Below are 25,385 nucleotides of genomic sequence, written 5' to 3'. Positions count from 1 at the left end.
CACACACAATATGAATATAGACATTGTAATTTTTTTTATTTATCTTGTTGTTATGATGGGTAAATTATGCATTACATGTAGTTAAAACATTTAGACATGCAAATACTAGCTTTTGGCATCTTTAATACAGATACACACAGACTGTAGTTTTCACACAGCAAGTTCCATGTTTTGTATGTGAAGGACAGTAAGGGTGTGCAGATGCACACTCTACACTAGTTGCATAGTAAATGAGCTCTGGTTTGTCCTGTCAGGATGATTTGTGCAGGATGATGTCAGTGTTGTGGGGGAGGGCTGGGGAAGCATGCAGAGGATGAGGTGACACATACCAGATTCTCTTCACACAGCACCCGGAACTGCTGGAACTTCTGGGACATCAGCAGCTGGGCACTCCCCACTGCACTGCGGATCTTCCCGAGGACTGCAGAAAGACACAGACGCACATGCATGCATGCACGCACAAGCACACACACACGCGCGCACACACGCACGCACACACGCACGTACACACAAGCGCGCACACACGCGCGCACACACACACACACACAGAATTCCCAATGCAATTACTCCCAGTACCGCATACTGCAGGCATGTTGCAGCACTAGCAGAGAGGGCGCAATTGTGATGCAACAGAAAATGATACGCTAGAGTCCTTTTATCTGTGCGTCTGAGAAACATAAATCCTTCAGGGAAATTAAATAACTACAAAAATGCACTGAAATTCTAAATCCGAAGACGAGCAAAAATAGCATTCCCGTATGAATACACAATTTAAAATATTTGCAGCATATAATAAATGCTTTCATTGATGTCCTGTATCAAAAACAACCTTAAAAATCAAGCATATAGTTCCGAAAAGAATATACTATTACAGTATATTTCTCTCACAGTGCCTGTTCAGCGGACTGACATAGGAAATAAACAAGATTGTGCTGCATAACCTGACACCGTCAGTCCTATTGACTCACATATCCCTGTGGAGAGGAACTGTCAGTGCATACATTAGTGTGCGTGAAGAAAAATGGGATCAGAAACTGAGAGGAGGAGTAATGAATCTGCACTACAGATACACAGGGTTTTACTCCTTCAGGATGGGTGTGTGTGTGTGTACACATGGTAGTGTGGAATCTGGGAAAACATAACCTTGAGACAGACTCCCTGTTCAGCATGTTCTGTGAGAGAATATCTTGCCTGTAACTATAACAGCACACTAGCTGCATAAACAATGACATTTTCGGTAAGACTGGAAATCAGCTGTGCAGTACAGTCAGGTATAAATACAGTACCTGCTACCCGAGGCTTATTTGCTCAGTCCGGTATGTGCATGTGAGTGTGTATGCATAAAACATATTTACGTGTGTCTACAGACATGCTCTGCAGTGTGCATATTAGTGTTACATCAAGTTCAAATAATAGTTGCCTGGGGGGAGCCGAGAGAGAAACCCCTTCACTGTGTTTGTGTGAGAGTTCATTATACAGTGTGTCTAAAGGACAGATGTGTGGCTGGGGCCAGCAGCGGCCTATTGATAAGTATGCACGGTATGTCAGTGGAGGCCAGAGGGCCCGAGACAGGAACAAGCAGCTATTGTGGCCCAATATCATGAATATCAGCACCCTCCAAATCAGAGGAGAGGATGAAAAAAAAAATCTTATCATCTTGGCATTAAGATCTATGAGTCAACTCACTCTCATCAGGCAGCTCATTCTCCATCACATCCTGCTCCATCTGTCGACACCAGCCCTCCATACGCTGCGTCTCAGCCTGCAGCAACTTGAGGAACCAGCGGCCGTCAGGGGGGCACACCGATCGGCCGACAGCCTGCAGAGCCTCCACCTCTGGCTCCGGCACACTGTCCATCCAAGGGTCTGGAGGGGGCAGGATTGAGGGGTCGAACCCCACCTCCCCATAGTCGTCGGCGGCACAAGCGTGGTAGTGGTTCCCCGAGCCCTGGATGCTGACTGTGGAAGAGGCGGCATCGCGGGAAAGCTGCCGTGGCATGGTGGCAAAGTAACGCGGCGGAAGCTCTGGGCCGTCTGATGGGTCGTCGAGGTCGGCCTGCACCGCCGTGGTTACGCTGTTGGAGCGGGTCATCCTGCGGTAACTAGGAGAGGAAGCAGAAATCCACTTTTTAGTAATACCACATTATCGTCTCCTTTCAGCAGTAATTATGATGAATTGTTTACACAAAGTTATTGGAGGTGATCCCAGTAATTGAAATGATCACAGCAATTTCATTACTGATAGCGGTGAATAGCTTTTGTCGAGTGGAACGTCCTTTGTGTGTGTGTGTGTGTGTGTGTGTGTGTGTGTGTGTGTGTGTGTTTTGTCACCTGGCTCATTCAGAAGCAACAGAGTATGCAGTCGTCCGTGGCACCACAAGCCCTGCTCTGGTGCTGATGCACAAACAGCACACACTCACTCACACCCACACACACACACACACACACACACACACACACACACACACACACACACACACACACACACACACACACACACACACACATACACACACACACACACACACACACACACACACACCTGGGAACCCTCCCTACAGCTGTGTGTGCCATGTCGTATTTTTCTCAGAGGCTTTGTGGTGCTGTCGGACAGCCTTTGCCAAGTCCCTCCACACTACGTGCAACAGCAGACACACACACACACACACACACACACACACACACACACACATGTACAAAGATTAAATCAACCCACACAGACAGAATGCTATGTTATAGGGCAGCTCGCCAACCTAGTAATGAAAGGAACACCAGAGGGACATTGGTGTTGAGGTTAGGGTGGGTGAGACTTGGGCGATTGGAGAAGCCAGTGGTCTAATCACTACAGGATTACAACTCAAATTGGTACATGACTCAAAGCACATCTTTTATTAAGACATACACAAATGTGCCAGGGCTCAAACAAGAGATACACTTTGCTCAGCAGACATGAGGGCCCGCATGGACCGGGGCTCAGAAGAGACAAATGAAGAGTGAATAACAGCGGAAGAGTACACATTTTAAGTCATCCCATATGTCTTCATGCTAACTTTAAAATAGCAAGCATTCCTCGTCTGACTGTTACCTATACATGTGTAGGTTTACATATGCTACTATTTTGCAGTCAATATACAGGAAACTCAATTTTGCCAAGCCAGAAAAAAAAGATTGACTTGCCAGCCTGCGAGCTGTACTCTGATCCAAACATGCCCACAGTCCTCTCTCACGTGAACCTCAGCTTGACCTGCCTGCAGCGCGACATACACAAATGATCATAGCTCCATCATGTCTGCCTCGGCCCGTCTCCGGACGCACACTCCTCCTCGAAGCTACCCATTCATCTCGAACCTCCCCTTTTCTCATTCATCTCTTTTCTTCCGTGAACAGAAAAAGAGAGAGCAAGAACAAGGGAGTGACTTCGGCAGGATCAAACAGCGCGTGTGTGTGTGCTTTGTGTGTACATGCAAGCAGCCCGTGAGTGTGAGTGTGTGTGAAGAGCAGTTAAAGAGTAACTCCTCCGAGCAGGTGTTCAGTTCTAATGACCTCAGCCTGCTTTCTATCAGCCTGCTAACAACTTCCTGCAGGGGCAGAGACGGGCAAGGCCAAACACAGCCCAGAAAGAAAGACAGACGTATCAATAGACAGAAGGCAAAAGAACAAGGAAGTGCATTTAAAGAGAAACGGCCGACGCGAGGAGACTGTGAAATGTCAAGAAGGTATGCAGGAGAAAATAAAAGCACATATAAAAATGCTGAAAGTCCATGTTCTCATTACATTCATGTGGCGAACATGATGGAAAGTTGTAAATCACAACATAGGTGGAGTCTTGCATTCCTTATGCTGCAGCTTTTGGGGAGCCCCGAAACCTCAAGGTTTTTGTTTTAAATTGTATTCACTTTCCTCTCAACTGCACAGAACATGAGAACATACTGAAGCCTCTATAAACAAACAGCCTGATGTTTTATTTGGGAAAGATGTGCCGGAACAAGCTGAGAGAGATATGTTGGATGATAGAAAACACATTTTTGACATTTAACATTGCATTTGAGAGGCTCCTTCTTTGTTTGTCTTCTGCCAGTAATGACAAACCTCCAGTGAGTTAGGGCGAAAATAAAAAGACAGGGAGGTCTAGCTGTCCCTTCCGTTGATTTTTCAAGATGGTTGTGCATATGGTTTAGTCGTAGGACCATGAGCAATGCCCCACCTCCGATGAGGCCACAAAGCCTTTTGGCGATCACCAATCCCAGAACCTAACCTTGCAAGGGCCTAAAAGTAATCGGGATTCATCAATTAAGCCATCAAATATATCACATTTGTATATCACAGTTTATTTATTTATTTTTTAACTTTTTTTGCATGTTTGTGATCAAAGGAAGTTACTCTATACATACAGAAATATATATATTTCTTTTTAAGTTGACTTTTTACATCTTTGAGAGAAAAATACGATACATAAATAGATTTGTTTTAATCTCGCAACATTTCATAATAGAAAGAAGTCTGTGAAAAGATAAACATTTAACAGCTCTCTCCCACTCCCTCTCACTTAATCCTAGTTCAAACAGCGAGGTGAGGTTATGACCTGCGACTGCTGCATATAAAGACTCTCTCTCTCTCTCTATCTTTCTCTCTCTCTCTCTAACACACATACACACACAAACAGGCACAGACACAAATAAGGCAGTTTGAGCACTGGAGCGAGCCTGTAGGAGTTTGGCACTCTCGCTGTCTGGGAAACTAATGTAGGGGGCAGCATGCCCAGACCTCTCAGGTACACACACACACACACACACACACACACGCACACGCATGGACCAACACACACAGATGCAAGCGAACAGGTAAACAATCAAAACATGCACTCACAAAAATACCCTCCCACCTACTCCAAACATTAACCAGAGAAATGCACAAGCTGCAGTGCTGCAGAAGATCCAAGCCCCCGCAGACTAGAAGGTGTCTGGGTGAGTTAATATTTGGCTTGGCAACTCCGGGAAACTCAGAGCTTGGTCACTCAGCTGAGACCTCCCCTTTCAGAAAGCCCCTCACATTCCCTGACACTGTGTAAGTGTGTGTGTGTTTTAAAGTGTGGGACTCGGCCCTCACTGTGACCTTTGAATAAAGGTGATGTCTCTTTGAATCCCCGAAGCATTCCTCGGCTACAGCAGGAAACCAGTGCCGTGGATAGGTTTGTCACCTTGCCTCACCAAACAGAAGGTCACTGTTTTGACAGCGTAAACGAAAGCAGACAAAGAAACCAAATAAATGCCTGCGTCTCCCACCAGAGGCCTTGATAAGCCTAAAGTGCAATGTGAGCTAATGGAAACAGCATGCACACTAGGCTGCCTCTCCTCAGACTGGGAACATGTTGCAGAAAGAGAGAATGTATAGCTAACAGCACAGCGGCCTCTCAGTGCTCTCAGAACTAAACAAACCCAATAAAACTCCCTCTCTCTCTCTCTCTCTCTCTCTCTCTCTCTCTCTCTCTCTCTCTCTCTCTCTCTCTCTCTCTCTCTCTCTCTCTCTCTCTCTCTCTCTCTCTCTCTCTCTCTCTCTCTCTCTTCCCTCCCACACATGCCCACAAACACACACAGCCTCAAAGTAGCCTGAATCACAATGACTGGAGCAACAGATGGCTGTCAACTCACCCCCCTTCCACCTTCCCAGCTCCCTGCAGAACATCCTTTGGCCCAGCTGTCACTTGTGGGCCCCTGGCTGAGGGGGCTCTGACGCCAACCTCCCCTGATCTGGGGACAGCTGCTGCAGGAAAGCCAGGGCAGGGGGGGCACACGCTTTGCAGCACACTACAAACTTCTCCCTGCCTTCGCAGGTTCTCTTCCTCTTCCTGCTCCTGCTATCTCTGCCTCATACCTCCCATCAGACTCATCCAGTTTCACTTTTACAACCTCCTACTCTCTCTCTCTCTCTCTCTCCTTCTCTCCTCTCTCTCTCCCTCTCTCTCCTCTCTCACCTCTCTCTCTCTCTCTCTCTCTCTCTCTCTCTCTCTCTCTCTCTCTCTCTCTCTCTCTCTTTCTTTACTCACCATCGCTCATCCTCCACCTGAATTCCTATCGACTGGAATTTAGACTGCTCCTCCGTCGGCCCTCCTTCCTCTGGGTCCACCTAAGAGGAGGGGAGAAACTGTCAAACTGCAAGCCAGAGTTTTTCTTTAGATCTGAACAAAGGCTCGTCCACAAACCTGGATCCCTATGGAGAGGCACTTGCGGAGCGCTTCCCTCTGCGCCTTGCTGTCTGTGGAGACGTGCGTGACGGCAGAGGTGGTGGCGGTGGCAGTGATGGTGATTGTGCTGTTGGTGACATGCTGGCTGGCTGGGCCGTGCACCTGCGCGTTAGCCGCCTCTATGGCTGCCGTCAGGGCCTTCATGCTGTCGATGCTCTCCGTGGAGTTGGACAGGCCCGGCTGGGAGCTGATGCCCGTCCGCGTGCCGGAGCCCCCATCCATGTAGGCGTCCTGAGCGGACTCGGTGCTGCTCTGTGCCGTGATGGATATGAAGGGTTTGGACGGGGTGGTCCGTGGTGGGACCGGGGGAGGCGTCTTCTTGTAGGTGGTGATGCATGATGACACTGCAGGGAGGGGACAGACAAAGATGAAAAGTATGAATAAAAGTATACATTTCAAAAATATCTTCAATAAAAGTTAAACTAGTAAAAACTATTTTCCACAGGAAGTTCAGCTCACTCGTAACAGGGAGTGTAAGAGGAGAAGGAGAATAGAGCCTGTTTACATTTTCTTCTGTGGCTCTGGAGGAAGCGGTCTAAACTCTGGGAAAATAACCAAAATAATGTTACAGTGACATCATCAGTGTCATCTCAGATTGGATTTGCAACTTAACATTTCGAATTGAAAACCTGCATTACAAACTGAGCATTTCAGAGGCAGGGTTGAGTTGCATTATAAGAAATGTTGTTTTTAGAATTAGACCCATTCTTGAAACTAAAACTCTGGATATCTTAAGTGCTGCAATTTCAACCATTCTTTTTGTTTTAAAATTTGTCTCTTGTGAGTTCCCCAACTTTATAGAAGTGCAATTACTAAATCATTGAAATACACCTTTAATTATCCTTATTTGTGATTTGGATAGCAAATAATGACAATAAAGAAAAGCATAATTTCAATACGTAGTGAGAACAACATATGGGGCATATTTAACTAGATGGCAGAAGTTAGTAGAGATTAGTGAATTAAAGTAGTGTTATGCAACATATTGAATAAATAATAGATTAAATATAGATTAATGACCAGAGATGAAAAATACCCTGACAGTTAACCACAAGGTCTTAGGTCCCTGAGTTGGAGTCAAAATGGACAGTAGATTAGGGGCAACTTTAACAAATCAGAGCCTCGTCTAGTAATAGGATTAGTATGTCAGCCACTTGACCCACTGATCTAGATGGTTAAGCCCTCTACGCACTTACTGTCCACATCCAGAACAATTTAATGTTGCAGAAAGTAGCCCTGTGTGCTTGTGTGCTTTGCTGTTGTTTGCACGCAGAATTGCACAGAAGCTAAATTCAATTTCTGACAAAGCACAGAAGTTAAATTATATTGTAGAAGACAGCTAAAGAGCTTAGTGTACTCCAAAGGCTTTGCATTAGATCCAAGCAAATGTATATTAAAAAACATCCTAGTGTTGCTCAGGTCCACTCTCCATCTCAGGTTACAGCTAAAGGTTCTGCCTGGACAATGAAGCCTCTCACACACTAACTCAGGAGTCTGGATATAGAAACATGCCAACAGGCAAAAAACATAAAGAAAGACAAAAACAGCCACCTCCTAACCACATTATGCCTCGGAATCTCCTTCCTGGCTTGGTGCTGTCATCAAAAATAGGTCTCTCTCTCTCTCTCTCTCTCTCTCTCTCTCTCTGCTCCGCACCAAAAGTAGGACACCGGGTTTCCTGGATCCCATTTTAATCCCTACAAAAGAGAAACATCCTACCGCGGAGAGATCGTTCTTTGTGTGTGCAGACAACTGTTGCCAGACACACCCAGCACCAGCAGCCATGTCTTAAACTATTAGCAGGGGATGTTGTTTCCCTTGTTTCTTGCCATCTCATTGACAGCTACAGATGGGCCCTAACAATAATATTGGAGGTGAACAGAGGGCTGACTTCATCATCTGGGTTTGTCAGAGTCATCCACCGCTCTGCACCCACCCTCCTCCTGCCTCGCCCGCAGTGATTGGATGATCCCAGACGAGATTTCTGTCAGGTTTTGACAAGCTGGAAAGTCCTCAGACAGGATGAACGCTGCGCTGAGATGAGATCACCGTTGCTTAGATGAGTGCCTTTGATGGTGAGGTAGCAAACCACAAGAAAGACAAAAGGAGATGACTTACTGTATTTCCTTCTACAGCTAAATGTCCTATGTTTAGGGAGATACTGTATATGCAGGAGTGATATGCCGCAGACGTCGAGCATGTCGCGATACGCAGCACTGTCAGCTTTTCACAGATGTCGAGGGAATATGATCGACATCCAGGGCTAAGCTTCAGAAAGGTCACAGAGTAAAGACCCACAGGAGGACAAAAAAATACACAGTGAACACACATGCACTCACACAGAGGGAGACGGGGCGAGGTCCTGCCCCTATCAGGCGTGGAGGTTCAAAGGATAGAATGTCAGACCCTTTCAGAGATTCTATCCCCTGAAGTCATCTAAAAGTCACAGTTGTGCGTGTGTGTGTGTGTGTGTGTGTGTGTGTATGTGTGTGTGTGTGTGCGCACCCCTATCAGGCCCAGAGAAGGGTTAAAGAACAGAGGGTTTTCATCCGCTCAATAAAGCGCTGTATGAAACAGGAGACGACGCGCCACGTCCCACCTAGCTGTCACTGCGAGAGCCAGACACGCCGAGAATGACAGGGGGTTTTGAACGCCAAGACAGGTTAAGTAAACAAAATCAGGAGTCGGAACATGCCCACACACAAATGTATTTGCACACTGGCCTACAGACATGCACACGGAGGAACACAAATAACATTGACTCAACCCAGCTCAACGTTTCAACCTCTCCACATCAAGGGAGACCACAGGTTTCCTGCCACTGATATGCGCTCCATTCATCAGGAGCCGTTGTCAACAGGGACTTGGCTCATGCGACTTGGATGCAAGTGTGTGTAAAGATGTGTAAAGAGTGTGTATAAAGATGTGTCATCAAACATTGAGCAAAATAATTGGATTTGAGTTCCTTCGTGAGGAAAAACTTAAAAGAAACTAAGTGAATTTAATTCCTGCCCGTCTGTCAATAGTGAGGCGAAAGCTGACCAAAAACAACCGTCCTGATAAAACAGCAGCCAAGTTTCCAGTTGCCACAGAAATGATAAGAACATAGTTTGATCCTCCTGCAGCCATGAACGCATTAGACAGCTACACAGCTCGGACCTCCCACGCACACAGACAGTCAAGGACAAAGTGAAGTAGAAATGTGACGCGGGATTCCACCAGACCCTCAAGAAGGAATGTGGAAAACTCTCTGCACCAACCACAAATACACACCGACGAGCTGACAAAAAAGTGTTCCTGTCAATCCATGATATCAGGTTAGTGGAGCTTTGATCACAGAAAAAGAAAGACATCATTCATATATCTTGTGAAATGAGAACAACTTCCTCACTCAATGGATTTGTGGAATTTCATCTGTTCCCTCACAGAGGTAGGTGCAGCCTGCTGCGAGCATTGTCATCCCAAAGAGAAGAGTTTGTGAATGACAAAACTCTAGTGGCTCTCTGCCAAATCCCTCTTTTGACAAATACTTCAAAAGTCCCATGCCGACAAGTTGGTGTGAATAGCAGTTCTTCTTGGCAGAGCACTCCCCCACCTCTGGGCTTCATAATATCAAAGAAAGCCTCTTTCCTCCCCTGAGACAAAGCAAAGGCTTCATTCACTTTGCTTTCCTTCAGAACAAAAACAGATCTGCTTGCTACCTCTTTTTGGGTCTGCTGATCAGTGAGTCCCATTTGTGTGTCTGCATAGGTGTTTGCTTTATTGAATCATAGTGTTCATGTTACTGGACATTTTGAAGGCAGGCAGCTGCCTTGTAATCTCCAATCTGTGTGATAGGCCACTTCAAAGAGCAGACGGTTTGGTTTAGGAGGTTAGCTAACAGGAACGGGCTCCCCCGCGCGGGGGACAAGAGCAAATCCACCACCATCCAAACAAATACAAAGGCCCGGAAAGGGGGCGGTCAGTATGGGGGAACATTGACAGCTGAGCCCAGCTGCACTGTGTTTGGAATGAGGGTCTGCCAGAGGGGGGATGGCAGAGAATAGCGAACAGTGAAGAGGAGCTGAACAACACAGAAGAGGAGGAGGAGGAGAAGGAGCGAGGGTAAATCAGAGAGTTGCTGCCTGGCTCCGTCTGTTCGCTCTCTGTCCATTTGTCCGTCTCTCTCTCTCTCTCTCTCTCTCTCTCTCTCTCTCTCTCTCTCTCTCTCTCATCTCTCATCTCTCTCTCTCTCTCTCTCCCGATCTCTCTGTCACACAGGCATAGAGAACCAGCTGGAGTCCTTTGTGATACATCGCCATGGCGACACATAGCAACATGAAGTTTACCGGGAGGCTTGGCGTTTTACCAGCGGCAAGCGAGGGCAGCTTCTGTTGGCCATTTGTTTACCTTGACAGGGTACACTACAGCTGCACTGACACCCACCCAAACACCAGCCAACAAGAAAACACAGCAGCAATGATGGGTCGCAGCTAGCGTAAATTACAAATCAGATAAACACCATAGAGGGGACCACTGGATGCCACTGTGTTGCAAATGAATATCCGATAATGTTTCTGGAACAGAAGCAGGAGCTTTGTGCAGCTGAGTACTTAACTCTAGCAACCAGTTTGTCTTGGATCCTTGTCAAAAATAAAGCTCGTCACTGGGTTTCCAGGGCAGTGTCATGACAATAAACTGAAAGGTTCACACAGGTTGACGTGACACTGCTGTTGTGAACAACAATGCAGAAATGCAAGGTGCACTCTAAATGACTCAACATGGCCTCCGGTAGGCTCTTGTGAGTAACTGTAAAAAAAACACACAAAAGCCTTGAGTCTCAAAGTGTAACCTAAGATAGCAGGTTTGTTGCTCATCACTGATAATACTGCAGAGACACAACAAGCCCTGCACACAGCGGATACAATGGCCCTTAAAAAGTCTGCTGACAGCCTTCTGAGTCACCTGAAAGTCTCCCTGAGACCCTCATGTCAGTCTACGCCTCCCAGCCACCAGAGGTCAGAGGTCACCAGAGAGGGTTTCTGCTCTCCAGATGCCTGAACTCTCTCAGACACAATAGCTCACTGTGTGCGCCTGTGTGTGCATGTGTGTGCAGAGGGGAAGGTGGCAGTCAAAGGAGGGCCTTTTAAAGAAGTATATTTAGCATGTGTGAGTGGCTGTTGGGGAGGGAATTCTGAGTGGAAATGGTGCCAGTGTTGTAAACATCCTGCACTACTGCAGCTTTTAATTTTTTTTTCTTTTTCTCAAGTTAAACATAAGAATGCAAAGCCTATCAGCACGAAACATTTGTGAAATATGCCTCCGGTGTCCTCAGACCAACAGTGCTATCAACAAAGCTGTGTGCTCAGTGGGCCCTTTTGACAGAAACCCGTGTCAACAGCGGGTAACTGCTCTGGCAGGCTGGAGTCTCCTGAATTCTCAGATAAGACTGTGTTTACAACTGTCAAGCCAACGCTAAATCTGGCAGGCAGCTACTCACTGTTAGGCAATAGATTCACTTCACTTAACCCACTTTCCTGAGCTTCAAGTACATAGTGAGCCTGGTAACCTGCATTCCTCTGTTATGGCCTGGCGTTCTACTCATAATGTCAATCAGTGACAGGCAGGGAGAGACATGCTGAGAGTAATACAAAAATAAAACATAAAAAAATGGGGCGGGAAAATAAAAAGCGAGAGTTGACTTTCAAAACACACTTGTTAGTGACCACGTTTATTCAAGGCCCATACTGCCCTGAAGATGCTGTGTTTTGAAGTCAACCAATGTGGGGGAAGTGACATCACTAACTGATTGTTTTATACCCCTCTAAAATCTCCAGATAACTAACAATTACTCTACTCGTCAACACTGTAAATAGCAACGAGATGACATTTGTTACACTGTCAGGTGTAATCATCTTGGATTTTGTTTAAATATGTAATCCCTAAATTCCTCCATGTACAGTACTGAAGCATGTGAGCTAATCTCCTGAAGACTTTTCTTATGGTGGTAGTTTTCTCATTAGACCTGCTCTGTGGCGGCTGCGGGCCTTTTCTAGTGTTCTCCGTTACTTCTTGGCAAGGGCTTTACCCTGACTAGTGCCCAACCACGTGAAGAGACACCTTCCTCTTTTGTTTCTGTCCAAAAGATCTGCCTGCAGGGGGTTGAAAGAGAGAGCGTAGTCACCCAACGTAAGAAGAGAGGGTGAGAGATAAAGAAACAAACAATAGAGAGAGAAAAGGAGGATGAGAAAAGGGACAGAGGATAAGTTTGCTGTGCGGTTTCCTTCAGATCCTGTACATTCCAGCTGCTTTGTGAGGCATGAACCTGAGCATTAGCTCCAGCGCTAAAGCTAACACGCCCATACAACTCACGCATGCTTTCACTGCACTCATTTCCCACAGCATTGCTCACCGACTGACTGAGACTTTAAGAGTAGACTGTGCAGAGTGACACATCGCATGTGCCGGCAATGACAGCATGGGCAACTGGAATAAGTCGTGGCATACCTATAAACAGAATCATGTAGCTGGAGATCAGTTAGTCATTTAATTAAACTGGCTTTGTGATTGAGCAGTGACTACGTTTACATAAATCTTGTTAATGTTAAAGAACACAGAGATAAAGATAGAGTGAAAGAAGAAGAGAGGACAGAGTCTTAATGGTGGTATTTTGTGTAGCTAAGTGGATAATACAGCCCACTTAGGCCAGTGTCTGCCACACTAAAAATACTCACAACAACACAGCAATGTTGCCACCACACTGTCTCCAAGTGCTAAACACAGCTCCCTGATAAAACATGACAGACTGTCCACAAGAACTGAACTTCTGTGAATTTACGGACGAGTACAGGAAAACATAACCGCAGGCCTGGGGAGTGAAGGACTCTGGGACAAAATAGCCAACACACAGCCAGATAGACAAAAAGACAAGTGGCTGACACACGCACACACATACAGGAATCAGTCTTAAGCGAGAGGGCTGAAACACAATGCCGATGTCATGTCATTACATGAAGGATCACTGCTTGCTGCAGCTGCTATTTACATATAAATGCAGCAGAATGTGGTCAAAAGTTCACTTCTTCTTTCCATGCTTTATATGCAACAAGCATATAAAGCATATGTGGATTAACTCCAAGAGGCAAGAAGGCCAGAACTTGATTCATAAAATGACTAGGCACGAAAAGAAACAGGAAAGCTGGCTGACTTTTTTTTTTACAAGCGTTTGAGTTTACTCTTCCAGGAATGCCGTGAAACATTAGCGTCGGGTGTTGTTTCACAGTCCTGGTTTTTTCTTCTTCCCCCCCCCCTCGCATTCCTTCCTCCATTCGTCCTGTTTGACGTTCTTTGTCCTGACCACTTGCACATGGAGGGGAAAGGAGACACTGGCGGGCTTAATCCACCGCCAGAGGCATGCTAAAGCCATCTGGGCCCAAAACCAAATTTGCGTCTCCTATATGAGAGGAGGAGCGGGGTAGGCGGAGGAGGACGGATGGAGAGAGGGAGATGGAAAGTTAAGAGAAAGAGAGAAAGAGGAAAATTTGGGGGGGGAAAGAGGGAGAGAGAAAAAAGGTAGGAGGAACAAGAGGGGCTATGGGGGGGATTTGGAACAAGAACCAGGCTACACTGACGCATACTATCTTTTGTGGTTTCCAGTCCTGACCCTCTGACCCTATACATCCTGTCGAAGGGGTGGAGGGGGGGCGGAGAGAAAGACGAGATGGCAGCTATAGGCACTGGCTGCATTTGTGTGTGTGCAGCTGTGTGTCCAAAGTAGCGAGCAATGGAGACGGCGTGTATCAGGGTAAATATGAATATCAGACTAGCTGCTACAAAGCTCTATCTGTCCCTCAGGTGTGATTTTTCACACCCCTCTTCCTTCGTGTTTACATCCACTCCCCTGCAGAATCTTATGGGGGAGGAACAATAGTCTCTCCAACATTCCCACTCTCCTGCCGAGAGCACTCGTTTGTCTCCTGCATTCCTTTCCCCATTCATCTCTTTCTCTCTCTCCCCTCCTGGATAGAAAAAAAGAGAACTTTACACGGGGGAGGGGGTCTGTGAGTGTGTCTTAAAAACCTCTGAGCGGAGTCAGTACCCCTTGAACACAACCTCCCCCTCCTCCCTTTCCTCCCTGTTTTACTTGGGTAGTGAAGCAGCAAAGCTCAAAGAAAGGGAGGAGAAAGAGGAGATGCATTCTTTCTCTCCCTCTCGCTGTCTCTCAGTGTGTTCCGGGGGTGAGCTGTGGCTTATTTTTAATGACTGGTTAAAAAAATAAAAAGAGGGAGGGTTGGGTCTCTTCCCCGCCGGCCGCTTACACACAGGCTCACACACAGGCTCACACACACACATACACACACACACATTACTGTAGCAGAGTCTGGGACTTTCACAGAGAAGTCTTTAATTTGCGCTGAGGCCTGGCCTCCCACACTGCACAGCCCAAACCACCCACTTACAGCCATGCACCATTCCTAAGAGTTACTTCAACATACTCCCTACCCTGCTGAACAGTGAAAGCAACATGAACCACACAATTTAGCTGTCAAGTCAAAAAACTTTCAACATCCCGTCAAGGGAGCAGAGCAAAAAGCATGTTTGTCTTCATGCCTCCTTGGAGGATATTTAACTCCATGCCCTAACCCCCTCTTGTGTTTCTCATTCGCCCCGGTGCTTTGAGCCCTGCCTTGCCCAGCTTTAGCATGCAGGAGCCATGAGGATCATCCACAGTAAACACAGAGGAAATCCTTTCGGGGCTTTGCTTTTCCTTTGCTCCTTCTGATGCCAAAACACAGACAGGAAGAGCAAAGAGGGAGGAGTGGGACATCCCCTACCTGACAGAGCAGCCCCTGTCCACCTGATCAGACACGCCAAATGTGCCGTTTACATCTAGGTAATCCTTTAAGTAAAACTACTCTTCTGTTGAGCAGGAAGCTGGTGTATGTGCTCTTTCTGCAGAGTGGCGAACAGCAGGGGTCCAATGCCGCAGACATTCTTTGTATTTGCCGTAGCCCTGTCAGTTCCTCCCTGGGCCCTTGTCTTCTGCCTTCTTTTTTTTCAAACTCAGAGCAAGAGCGGAGGAATGAATGACATTCCCTTCCTGTGTCAAAAGACATCCAAACGCCACTCTTCCACCCTAAATAGCTATAATCAAAGCATTCCAGGCCATAACAAACTGGGACCAATTAAGTCGTAAGTAAACATGAACACCTAACAGCCACCAACAAAAGCTTTGAGCAGATACATCCTATTGACTTTTATTCTGCTTTAGAGCATGTCAAGGCAGGAAATCACTGTTGACTCAAGGCGTAGAAATGCACACTGATTTCACAATAATTTATGCTATATCAATATCGCAATTTCTGTAGATATTCAACAAATTCTTCCAGGTGCAAGTCATCTGCACAGGTTACTTACGATGACATTGCAGCAGAGCGTCATGTTGTCCACCTTATTCGGGTCCATACTCAACACTTGCAGTTGAGATTTCACAAATCTGACTGGGGACATGCATTTAAAGCAGCTGAGGCGAGGACGACATCTAGTGAAAGATTTTGTATTGCAAGTCAAGAATTCTCTCTTTCCCTTGCTTACATCTGGATCACAGCTCCATGATTTACTTCACATCAGACACACTAGAATTAAATGACACCATTCGGCAATTCAGCTTAAATGACACATTTAACAACCGTACATACTGGAATAAAAGGTAGTAAATCCACAGATGTAAAAACTTTTAAAACTAAATTATATCCATCTGCATCTGTTTATCTGATGACTAACACCCTGACACTGACATTGAGCCGTAGAAAAAAAGATGCTGAGTGTTTTTGCCCCGTTGTCAATGAAAGAGTGCAAGTTCCTACTGGCTCGCATTCTCAGACAGCCGTGACAGGATGAAGTAATTACTGAGTGGCTGACACACCAGCATGGTTGGGATTTATCTCCTCCAGGAAGAGAGATAGCCAAATCACAGTTTACCCACTTCGAGGCCCCCGGTTCGGGCTTGATCCCGCAGCTGCAAACAGAGAAGCCATACACAGACACTTTGACACTCTCCAGTCACATGCGTGCACACACGCTCAGAAACTCCTTCGAAGGTATAGACGCCTGCCGCTACTGGTGTCCTCCATTTTTTACTCCACATGTACGCAGTGCGTGCGCTAGTGTGTCACCACATGCCTCGACCGAGCTCTTGTTTCCTGTCAAACACACCTACTTGCACCATCAAAGCATGCGGGATGACAACATTATGCAGGTGTGTGCGTGTGAGAAGGAACAAGAGAGAGAATTGGAGAGACAGATGACACCAGAGTACTGTTTAATTTACATCCCCTCTTTGAATAATAATTCCACCTTAGAGGATGGAAGCTTTGATCCACTGACACACAGGTATATTTCACATGCAGCAGCATACGCTGCTAAGGCAGGGCTTTATCTGTCCCTGTAATTAACGCCAGAGCACGGAGACCTATCTGTGTGTGTGTGTGTGTGTGTGTGTGTGTGTGTGTGTGTGTGTGTGTGTGTGTGTGTGTGTGTGTGTGTGTGTGTGTGTGTGACTGAGGAACAGACATGGCAAGAGGGATTGATGGAGCTCAAAGGAACATTCCTCCTCAATGAACAATGTTTGATCTCCATGTCTCTCAGGCACATAAACATCAAGCAAAGTTTGAATGTCAGTCATGATTCACATCTCATTTCCTCTATTTCTGTCTTCTGGACTCAAAAGTGTCACTGGAACTTAAGACACACTGTGAGTCTAAAATAGCGCCTTGGTTACCACAAGATGAACGTGTGAGTTGCTGCATATACAGAGACCACATCAGAAGGCAAGCTTGATGCATTCTAAAACTGGAGATGGTGCGCCCTCTTGTGGGGATAAACCTAAATTGAAGAAAATTCAAACATTGAGTGGCATTTAATCACTAAACAGGGGTTCGAGAGGAAGTTTCTTTTTGTTTTCTAGGGTTATTTGAACTGGGAACCACCTTGTAATATTTCAGTAAGGTTCAAATGCAAAACTGATTTTTAAGATTTGGAACATAGGTGATGAAGAAAAAAGGCCGTTATCAGGATTACCTTCAGCTTTTAGCATGTCTAGTTTTCTAGTATTTGAAATAATTAATATATTGTTATAATGTCAATCTATTTTGGTTTTGTAAGATGTCAAAATTGTTTGATTTAATCATATGTTTAATTTTGCTGGTTGCAGTGGGCTTTGCAATCTCATGTGGGATGAGTGAAATGTTTGGCATGATATCAAAAGCTAAGTGCAAAATTGCAAGTGAGTCTCTGAGCATTGCATCAGATATATAAACAACAGTTTATTTTATTTATAGTGCCGACTGATTTTATGAATCAGGTCGGGACTCTTTTTGAGCTAATACCCAAAGTTGTTTTGCACCATCTGGTAGCTCGGCTCGCCTCGTATGAAAGCTATACTCATCATTTACAGTTATTTCCTTTTGCACTTGCCTTTGTTTCTTACAAATACTTTATAAATAAAATGAATAAGCTGGGGTTTTAGTTCATGCAGAGTGCATGGATTTCCAAAATGATCAACTCTGGTAAAAACATTCAATGCAATATTCAATATTCAGAGCCAGGAGAGAAAAATGTGTTGTTAAGGAGTTGGTAAGTAAGGGCAGGATCAGCAACACTGAGGCTCAGTGCTTCACGGCTTAGCGTGTAACCGTTTTAATTAACAACCTTATTTTCACCTGACCTCTTTATCTTTGTTCTTCTCACTCTGTTCTACTTTTTTAACGTGGAGTATGAGAAATCTGGAGTTAACTTTGCCCACAGCACAGAGGAATTAAGAGGCTGATGAAAGACTGAAGTTAAAAGACTAAAAGTGAGTAAAGAAAAAGTAAGTGAGAGAGAAGAAACATTAAATATGCATGGACATTGGTCCGTTCAGTACCCCCGGAGCCAAGGAGACTGTGTTTATGAGTTGCCTGTCATCACATCTCCTTCCAAGGTTCCTGTAAATGTGGACACCTGATACCTTCAATGGATGACTGAAGTAAAAGTGTCTGCCTTTCCCTGGCCAAGTACTTCCTAAGCTTAACATGATAATTGCTTCTTAAAAGACAGAAAGGGGCCACTTGTTAACAGGGAGGGTTGATGGGGAAATGACAGTACATGATGGAGAAAAGACTCGTGGGAGTGGGCTTCAGCAAGGCTGTCTCACTCAAATAAAGCCTCACTGAAAAGAAGTGAGAGAAAGAGACGGAGAGAATGAATGTCACAAATACATAGAAGGGAAATACTGCAAGCAGTGGATACCTGAGACAAACATAAACTACAACTGTACATATATGGAGCAGCTGAAGAGCACTAGCAAGGCAACATGATTACTGGTAATACTTTGACAATGCAACCGTTCAGGCAGCTGATTGGTTTTCTCTGACCATTACAAACATTAAACAATAGTTGGGAGGGTCTGTGAATTGCATGTAACAATATAATTGCAATGAATAGTATTTTATTAGGCTCTGCAATCTGATTTGCGTTACATATTGACATATTGAGTACATTTTAGGTTATACGGTAATTGTTTTTACACTTTGCTTTTTGTACAAATTGAACCGAGATGTCTGTCTAAATAAGTGAGCTGTAAATGTGCTGGTAGGCAGATTCATTTTTTAACATTTGGACAAAGCCACGGTAGCTGTTTTAACCAGTTCCCTGCGTTTATGCTGAGCTAACTTTCTCTCAGCTGCAGCTTCATATATCACGATCAGATATGAGAGTGGAATTAATCTTCTTATACAAGTCTCGTATTTCCCAAAAAGTAAAACTACTCTTTAAACTTAGATTACCTCAGTTCTTTGGTCCAGAAACCACAAATGCAGCACACCTGCTTTTTCCATATATGAAAGTCAAGCCAGAAGGTAAAATGTTCTTTCCCTTTGTACTGAAATACTTCATCAAGCACCGGCCTTGCTCTTTAACACAACCTTGCCTGCTGGGAACAGTTATTCCTGAAGCCATTTACAGCATTATCAGTTTAAATGCCAATACTTTTAAACACTTCACAATATGGCTGTGCGACTGTGCCCTCGAGGCAACATTTTTGAGCCATGGATTGGACCAATTTGTGAATGAAACTGAGGGAAACTAATGACCCCTCAGGGTAAAATAGGTTCAATAAAGACAGCAATGTGATTCAGCATGGGGGAAAATGAATGAAAAAAAATGAAGTGCAAATAAGGCCTTCTTGAGTCAACGTGTCAACAGCTGATCTTTCCCTCACTTACATGATACAAACATAATCCCACATTACTGTGCCCTGCTTGGATCCCCAGACACACGTGTGTACATATGTGCGTGTCCATGGCATATTGAGCTCAGGAGGGTCCTGGAGCCACCTCCGAAAATAGAAAGCGGAAAGCTGGTAGGTGAGCAGGCAAGCAGCATAGGTGGTGGCATCAGTGGCGAGAATAACGTGTGCATGACTCACTGAAACACAGATGGTCAGTTGGAGACATTCACCCACAGACTGTTCATCTGTCACACAGTAGGGTGTCAGGGGCTTTCCATCTACTTTAGCAGCATTCAAACTGGGAAGTGGCACCAGTGATCTCTTTTCCCATAAGGCCTGTGGGGCAGCATCTCTCGCCCCCTGCCCTCTGGATGCCCCTCGCCCCATGACCTAAATAACTAGACCCTGTAGAGGCATGTGCCGTGATGCTGTGCCAGGAGTTGCTCGGCATGATGCAGGCCACACCTGTCGTCCTCCCATCAGAGATATGATCCCAAAATAGAGCGGGAGCTGAAATTTGTTCAACATTTTCTGGGAACCACGAGTGGAGGGGAAAGCAAACAGCATGTAGGTTATTGCTAAGATTATGTCAGATTTGGAGGGAAAATAGTTGTAGAGGGCATGGGAGGTGATAGGGCCTTTAATAGATGTGGCAAGAGTTTGCTGGTCGAGTGTGTATCCAAATATATTTTTTGTTTATATTTTTTATTTGATCAATAAGTCATTTAAACAATCCGACCAGTTTATAATTAGTTTATAAATATCACGATCAAACTCCAATAATTATGTGTGTTTGTACTCTATACGGTGTTAACTATAATGTGAGGCCCTGCTATTGGCTTGCTCTATATTTATTCTAATTAAATATGAACAATTTCGTCCATTTTCGTGTGAAGCATGAATAAGCAGAAATAAGCACGGGATGGGCACTGACACTTTCAGTGTCAAGCAATTGATCATAAACACACGATTTCCGGTTACTGCTTTCAAAGTAAAGGCCAGTGACGCATTTTCATTGGTAGCACATAGCCTTTTTATATGTGTTGCTGACCTGACGTCATTGCTGCTACCCTATAAATGTGCGTCTCTTTATTAACTGCAACAATTCCGATGTGTTTTGCATCCCATCCCTGACAAATGCTTCCTTTATTTTGAAGGCTTGCACAAACCTAACTTCCTGACCCTGGCTCTCCTGACGCAGCTCGCCATCGGGCATGTCTCACCCCTCAAACAACAGAGAAACACAGCAGCGGCGTTTACTCACAAAGGCGGATCCAGTAATCACGCACGCCGAGCAGCGCGCTGCACAGACACTGAAGCACCGACATGAGAGCGGCGCGTCCGCAACACTGAGCCGGGATGCGATGTCAGGACGAGTCCTCTCTCCCTCTTTTCCTTCTCCACTCTGACGATATTGGATCTTTTGTCAGGATGTGGACGCGCCTTGATCGCACCCCCCGCCCCACACAAACACTTTATGGCTCACCCAGCTCTGGGTGGGACAGTCCCGTCCAGTCATCTCTAGAAAACGTTCCTATGCGACTTTCTCTGCCGACTTCTTTAGCGTCTGTGTTGTAGAAATGTATAATTTTCTCTGTAAAATTGATCATGTATCATTTAAATTTTTTTATTTTGTATGAACTGACTAGCAATATTTTATTAGTTGTTCTATTATACTTATTTGTACTGCACCAGCTCGACAAATAACACCACTATACTCATATACTTGGAAACTGAAAGACAGGATAACATTTTAATAAACACTTTACTTAGAGAGCCATGAAAGAGGACCAATTCATAATGTCCCTCCATAGAAATTGGCTTGACAATAACTTTAAAACCCATAAAAACTATCACGTCAAACAGAAGACTGAGTGTAATGACTGCCCCCTTGTGGTTTAGTAAAGCGTGGTGCAGTTAGGCATTTTCACACCCAGGAGGCAAGGATTTATTGAAGGTTGCCTTTTGTTCATTTATACAATGCATATATTAAGGAATGCCATTGATGTTTTTTTGTTTTTTGATTGATTGGATTATGATCCTCTTGTGGAGATTATTGTGCATTTAGATCTGTATCTAACCATTTTTTTTTTAATCTTGTGTTCGAGCAGATAGATCACATGGTTATGTGCACTAATACCTTGATCCACAGGTATGGGGATTGTTTACCTTCCTGACCTTGCTCTGAACTCATCACTCTCTGTTAACAGACACAACAGGCAAGCAGATGGCCACATCCACAGTAACTCACAGCAGCAGCATGGAGCAAAGATCAGTGTTCTCAGGACCTAATGCTGCCACAGGGGCCTTCACCTGAAATCCTCCTCAAACCCACTTTGAGAGGGGACCTTTTCAAAACACATAGGGAACCCTTGAGCAGCAATTTTCTTTGATTTGATAACATATGAGTCATCCTGACATGTGAAAAACAGATTGCAGGCTTGCTCTTGGAAATGTGCGTGGGCTGGTGAAGGTGTGAATGGAGATCTGGACGAATGCTGGACTTCATCTTGATTTCACCAGACTTTCGTAGTCGGTCTCCCTGACACTTATATTTAGCACTCTGGGAAATCCAAAGATACTTATTCTCACAAGCTCTCTCAGAACGCAACTCGTGGGAACGTGCCAGTGATGGCAGCGATTGTTGTTAATTGGGTCAGGCTGTCTAGTAGTTTTACATCCACCCACTCAGCTACTGCAGGAAGACAGGGCAGAGGTGCAGTGCTGTGTTACACTGAGCCCCTGGGGGCAGTGTTGTACCGGCTTTATTTTAGCATGTAGCAGCATAAACTGTACCCAGAATATTCCTGCAGCTGTTATGAACTTGACATTTTTAAGTTGGATTCTTCTTCACTGTTTCCTAACACCGTTTCCTGTTCCTCGTGATTCATAGATAAGATAATTTTGATCATAGATCATTGTTTTGTTTGCTTTGTTAGTTTAAATTTAATTTAATATTATTCTAATCTATACCGGTCGCTCCCCTGCACAGCCCTTCATACCTCATATTAAAATACACATGACACTTTCACATACACCTACAGTACACTTGTTTATAGTACTGCTATCTGTTGGTCTGTGCACTTTATGTTTCTATTTCTTGCACTATGTTGATTTGTTGTTTGTCGAATGTATGCACCACCCGTTAAGACAAATTCCTCATATGTGTAACATACCTGGCAAATAAATGGTTCTGATTCTGATCTATTTGTTGTATATATATTGCAAATTTTTCTTATTATTCTATCCTATGTTTTCTATTGGGCATTTTTTATATTTCATTACCTGTATGTATAAATGCTAAAAAGACTCCCCTTGCAGGATTAATAAAGTAAGTATCTATCTATAAACAAGTTGTTTCCTGTTGATGCTTGAAGCGGGAACCTGGTTGAGGCTCGAATGATAAATGCCATGATAATATGATAAATAAATATTTGACAAAGCAAGAGTGTGAAGGCTTTTCCGGTTATTATTCATGCTATACAACAATACACAACAAATATCAAAGTGTGCCCAGAGCTGCGTCAGTGTTTGACAAGACCATCAGCAAAATGAGCCACAAGCACATGCCTCAAATGCTTACTTACGGAATGCTTTATGGAGCGCAACGCCTCTGTTTGGGGCCTTATTACAATTCATAGTCATTAAATTAAACATTGTCCTGTTGGCTATTACAGGAGCTAGGGGAGGAAAGACGGTCTTTTCGGACAATCCCTCAGCACCTCTGAAAAATAGATTCTAGATAATTGACAGCAGGTCAGTGAGCCAGGGAAACTGAGGGTGAGAGGAAGATAAACAGAAACACTGGCACATTTCCCAGACTTAAGACCTGAGTGTATACTCTTTCTAATTGAAGGTCATTTCGTCTTCCCAGTGAAACAACAGGTTGATTTACCCACACACCTAAACGCTGCTGTTGTGAAAAGGCAGGGGATCTAGCTGGAAAAGGCCAAGGAAGGGCAAGACAAAGCAGAGTGAAGAGGTGATGAATATGTTAACTGGAGACGACCCGGGGTGGAGGAGCCAGGGGCTTAGAGGCAGAAAAATCCTCACATTAACCGATTGCGATGGATTTTCCCAGGCTGTAAAAGAGGATCTGCTCCAGATTGTGTTAAACTGATCCAAAGGAACTGATGTCTAGGCCAACACGTCTGTCCGATACAGTCGTAATATGTGTGTGTCTGTGTATTTGCCAGTTTGAGTGTGCACACAGGCAGGCAATAGCAGCCACAGTTACTTGACGTTCAAAGAGAAGAGATCAAAGGACAGCCCCCTACTTCGGTCTCCTTCCTCAGGATTAAAACGATCATCAATAATAATGGACTGGTGCAGCGCAGTGGGCAAACTGGAGAGGAGCCTGAGCGGAAGCTGATAGGTCTCTCACCTGTCTGTGTGTGTGTGTGTGTGTGTGTGTGTGTGTGTGTGTGTGTGTGTGTGTGTGTGTGTGTGTGTGCATGTCTGTGATATGTTGGTGCTTTGCCACAGGACAAGTGGGAGCAGAGACCATAAGCGTTGGCTGTTTCTCTGGAACTGCAGCCTGAACCATCCTTCTGAAACATCATGCAATATTCACCTCTACATCGGCTTCACTTCTCACTTTGGGCTCCCGGAGAGTCCCTGTGAAATGTATGAATGCATGTGTGTTTGTGCATGTGAGCGTATGCATGCATGCCTCTCCTGCATCGTGATAAACAAACAGAAAAATACATCCTCCTATGTGCCCTGTGTTTAGTGAGAAAGGGACAGTTCAAGCACTGTTTATATTCTTTCGTTTGGATGAATACAGAATTTGATCTTGCAAAATGAAATGTTTATTTCATATGTAAATCGGATAATAAACAAGGCCTTACTTATGCAGCAGAAGAGCCGGACTGTATTAATTAGCCTACATTTATACTTTGCATTAATCTATGAGGGCTTTATGTTCATACTAGCAGTTGCAGCCATAATTTGGTATTCATTAGCTGCCTATTCACACTCACTTACACGGTCTGTGCTGCTTCTGACCTCGTTACATTACAAAATACTAAAAATCTTCACATTACAGACAAATAATAAAATAATATTTGCACCTCTCCACCCCCCAAAAAAAATCCCATTTTCAAGGAGCATTAGATAATATTAAGTGGTGGTAACGAAAGGGTCCGAGATCACGGAGATCCCTGTATTTGACACACTATGTGAACAGCGTGTAAAAGTCAGAAAACGGTAAGTATGGCAACTCCCGCACAAGATGAACGTCATCTCATGAACGGTAGTGCACGTGTTCAGAAAGTGAGACAGATCTTCCTCTCCTCGTCAATTGGAGCTTTTCCCCAGGAGGAGAAAAAGGAGAGGTAGCTAATTAATTACAGTGACTGACGACTCGGTGGTGAAGATCTAAGGAGGTGATAAATTGTGCAGTCGCACAACTATGACAGTAATCTGAGGCCCTACCTTCACTATACCAACTGCTCTCCACATTGCCTCATAATATATCATACAAACCCACTTTCCCTCTGAACCAAAGTCGGCAGGTAAAAAAAAGGTCAAGGGTCACAATAATTTGACAGCCAACCACAGAGAGCTTTGCAAGCCAGCTCGAGGTGTGCTCTCAATTGGAAGCAGCAGCCTAATGTTGGATTATAAATGACCACAGAGCACTAATATTTCTGCTCTCTACTTCCACAACGGCCATTCATCATGTGACAAACTCAGGTGCCAAAAATGGATGTTCATCAAATGGCAAACAGCTGTGAGGCTGCTGCTCCTGCAAACGTGTGCGCTACAGCTACACAACACACCTCTGCTTAGTCGCTTGTTACCTGAGAAGGGATTAAAGGTGTTATCTTTACACTATTAGGAAAAGAGTACAGATCAAGACGCTTCCATCTGCAAAGTGTGTGAGAGACACTAAAT

General features: G+C 44.8%; 1 protein-coding gene across 1 annotated transcript in view; it reads right to left on the bottom strand.

Annotated features, from left to right (window-relative positions):
• dlgap1b (discs, large homolog-associated protein 1b) overlaps nucleotides 1-25,385 on the bottom strand; it is a gene marked incomplete at both ends in the record, with an annotated part of 37,173 nt that overhangs the window by 1,135 nt on the left and 10,653 nt on the right. The window contains 4 exons of the mRNA XM_079233882.1: nucleotides 330-421; nucleotides 1,687-2,102; nucleotides 6,044-6,123; nucleotides 6,200-6,585. Of these exons, the coding sequence (XP_079090008.1) occupies nucleotides 330-421; nucleotides 1,687-2,102; nucleotides 6,044-6,123; nucleotides 6,200-6,585 (974 nt within the window). The remainder of the gene's footprint in view (nucleotides 1-329; nucleotides 422-1,686; nucleotides 2,103-6,043; nucleotides 6,124-6,199; nucleotides 6,586-25,385) is intronic.

This window comes from Taurulus bubalis (assembly GCF_910589615.1).
Source record: "Taurulus bubalis genome assembly, chromosome: 18".
Taxonomy (NCBI): domain Eukaryota; kingdom Metazoa; phylum Chordata; class Actinopteri; order Perciformes; family Cottidae; genus Taurulus; species Taurulus bubalis.
Note: the sequence above shows the minus strand (reverse complement) of the source record. Positions and strands in the feature narration are given on the sequence as shown.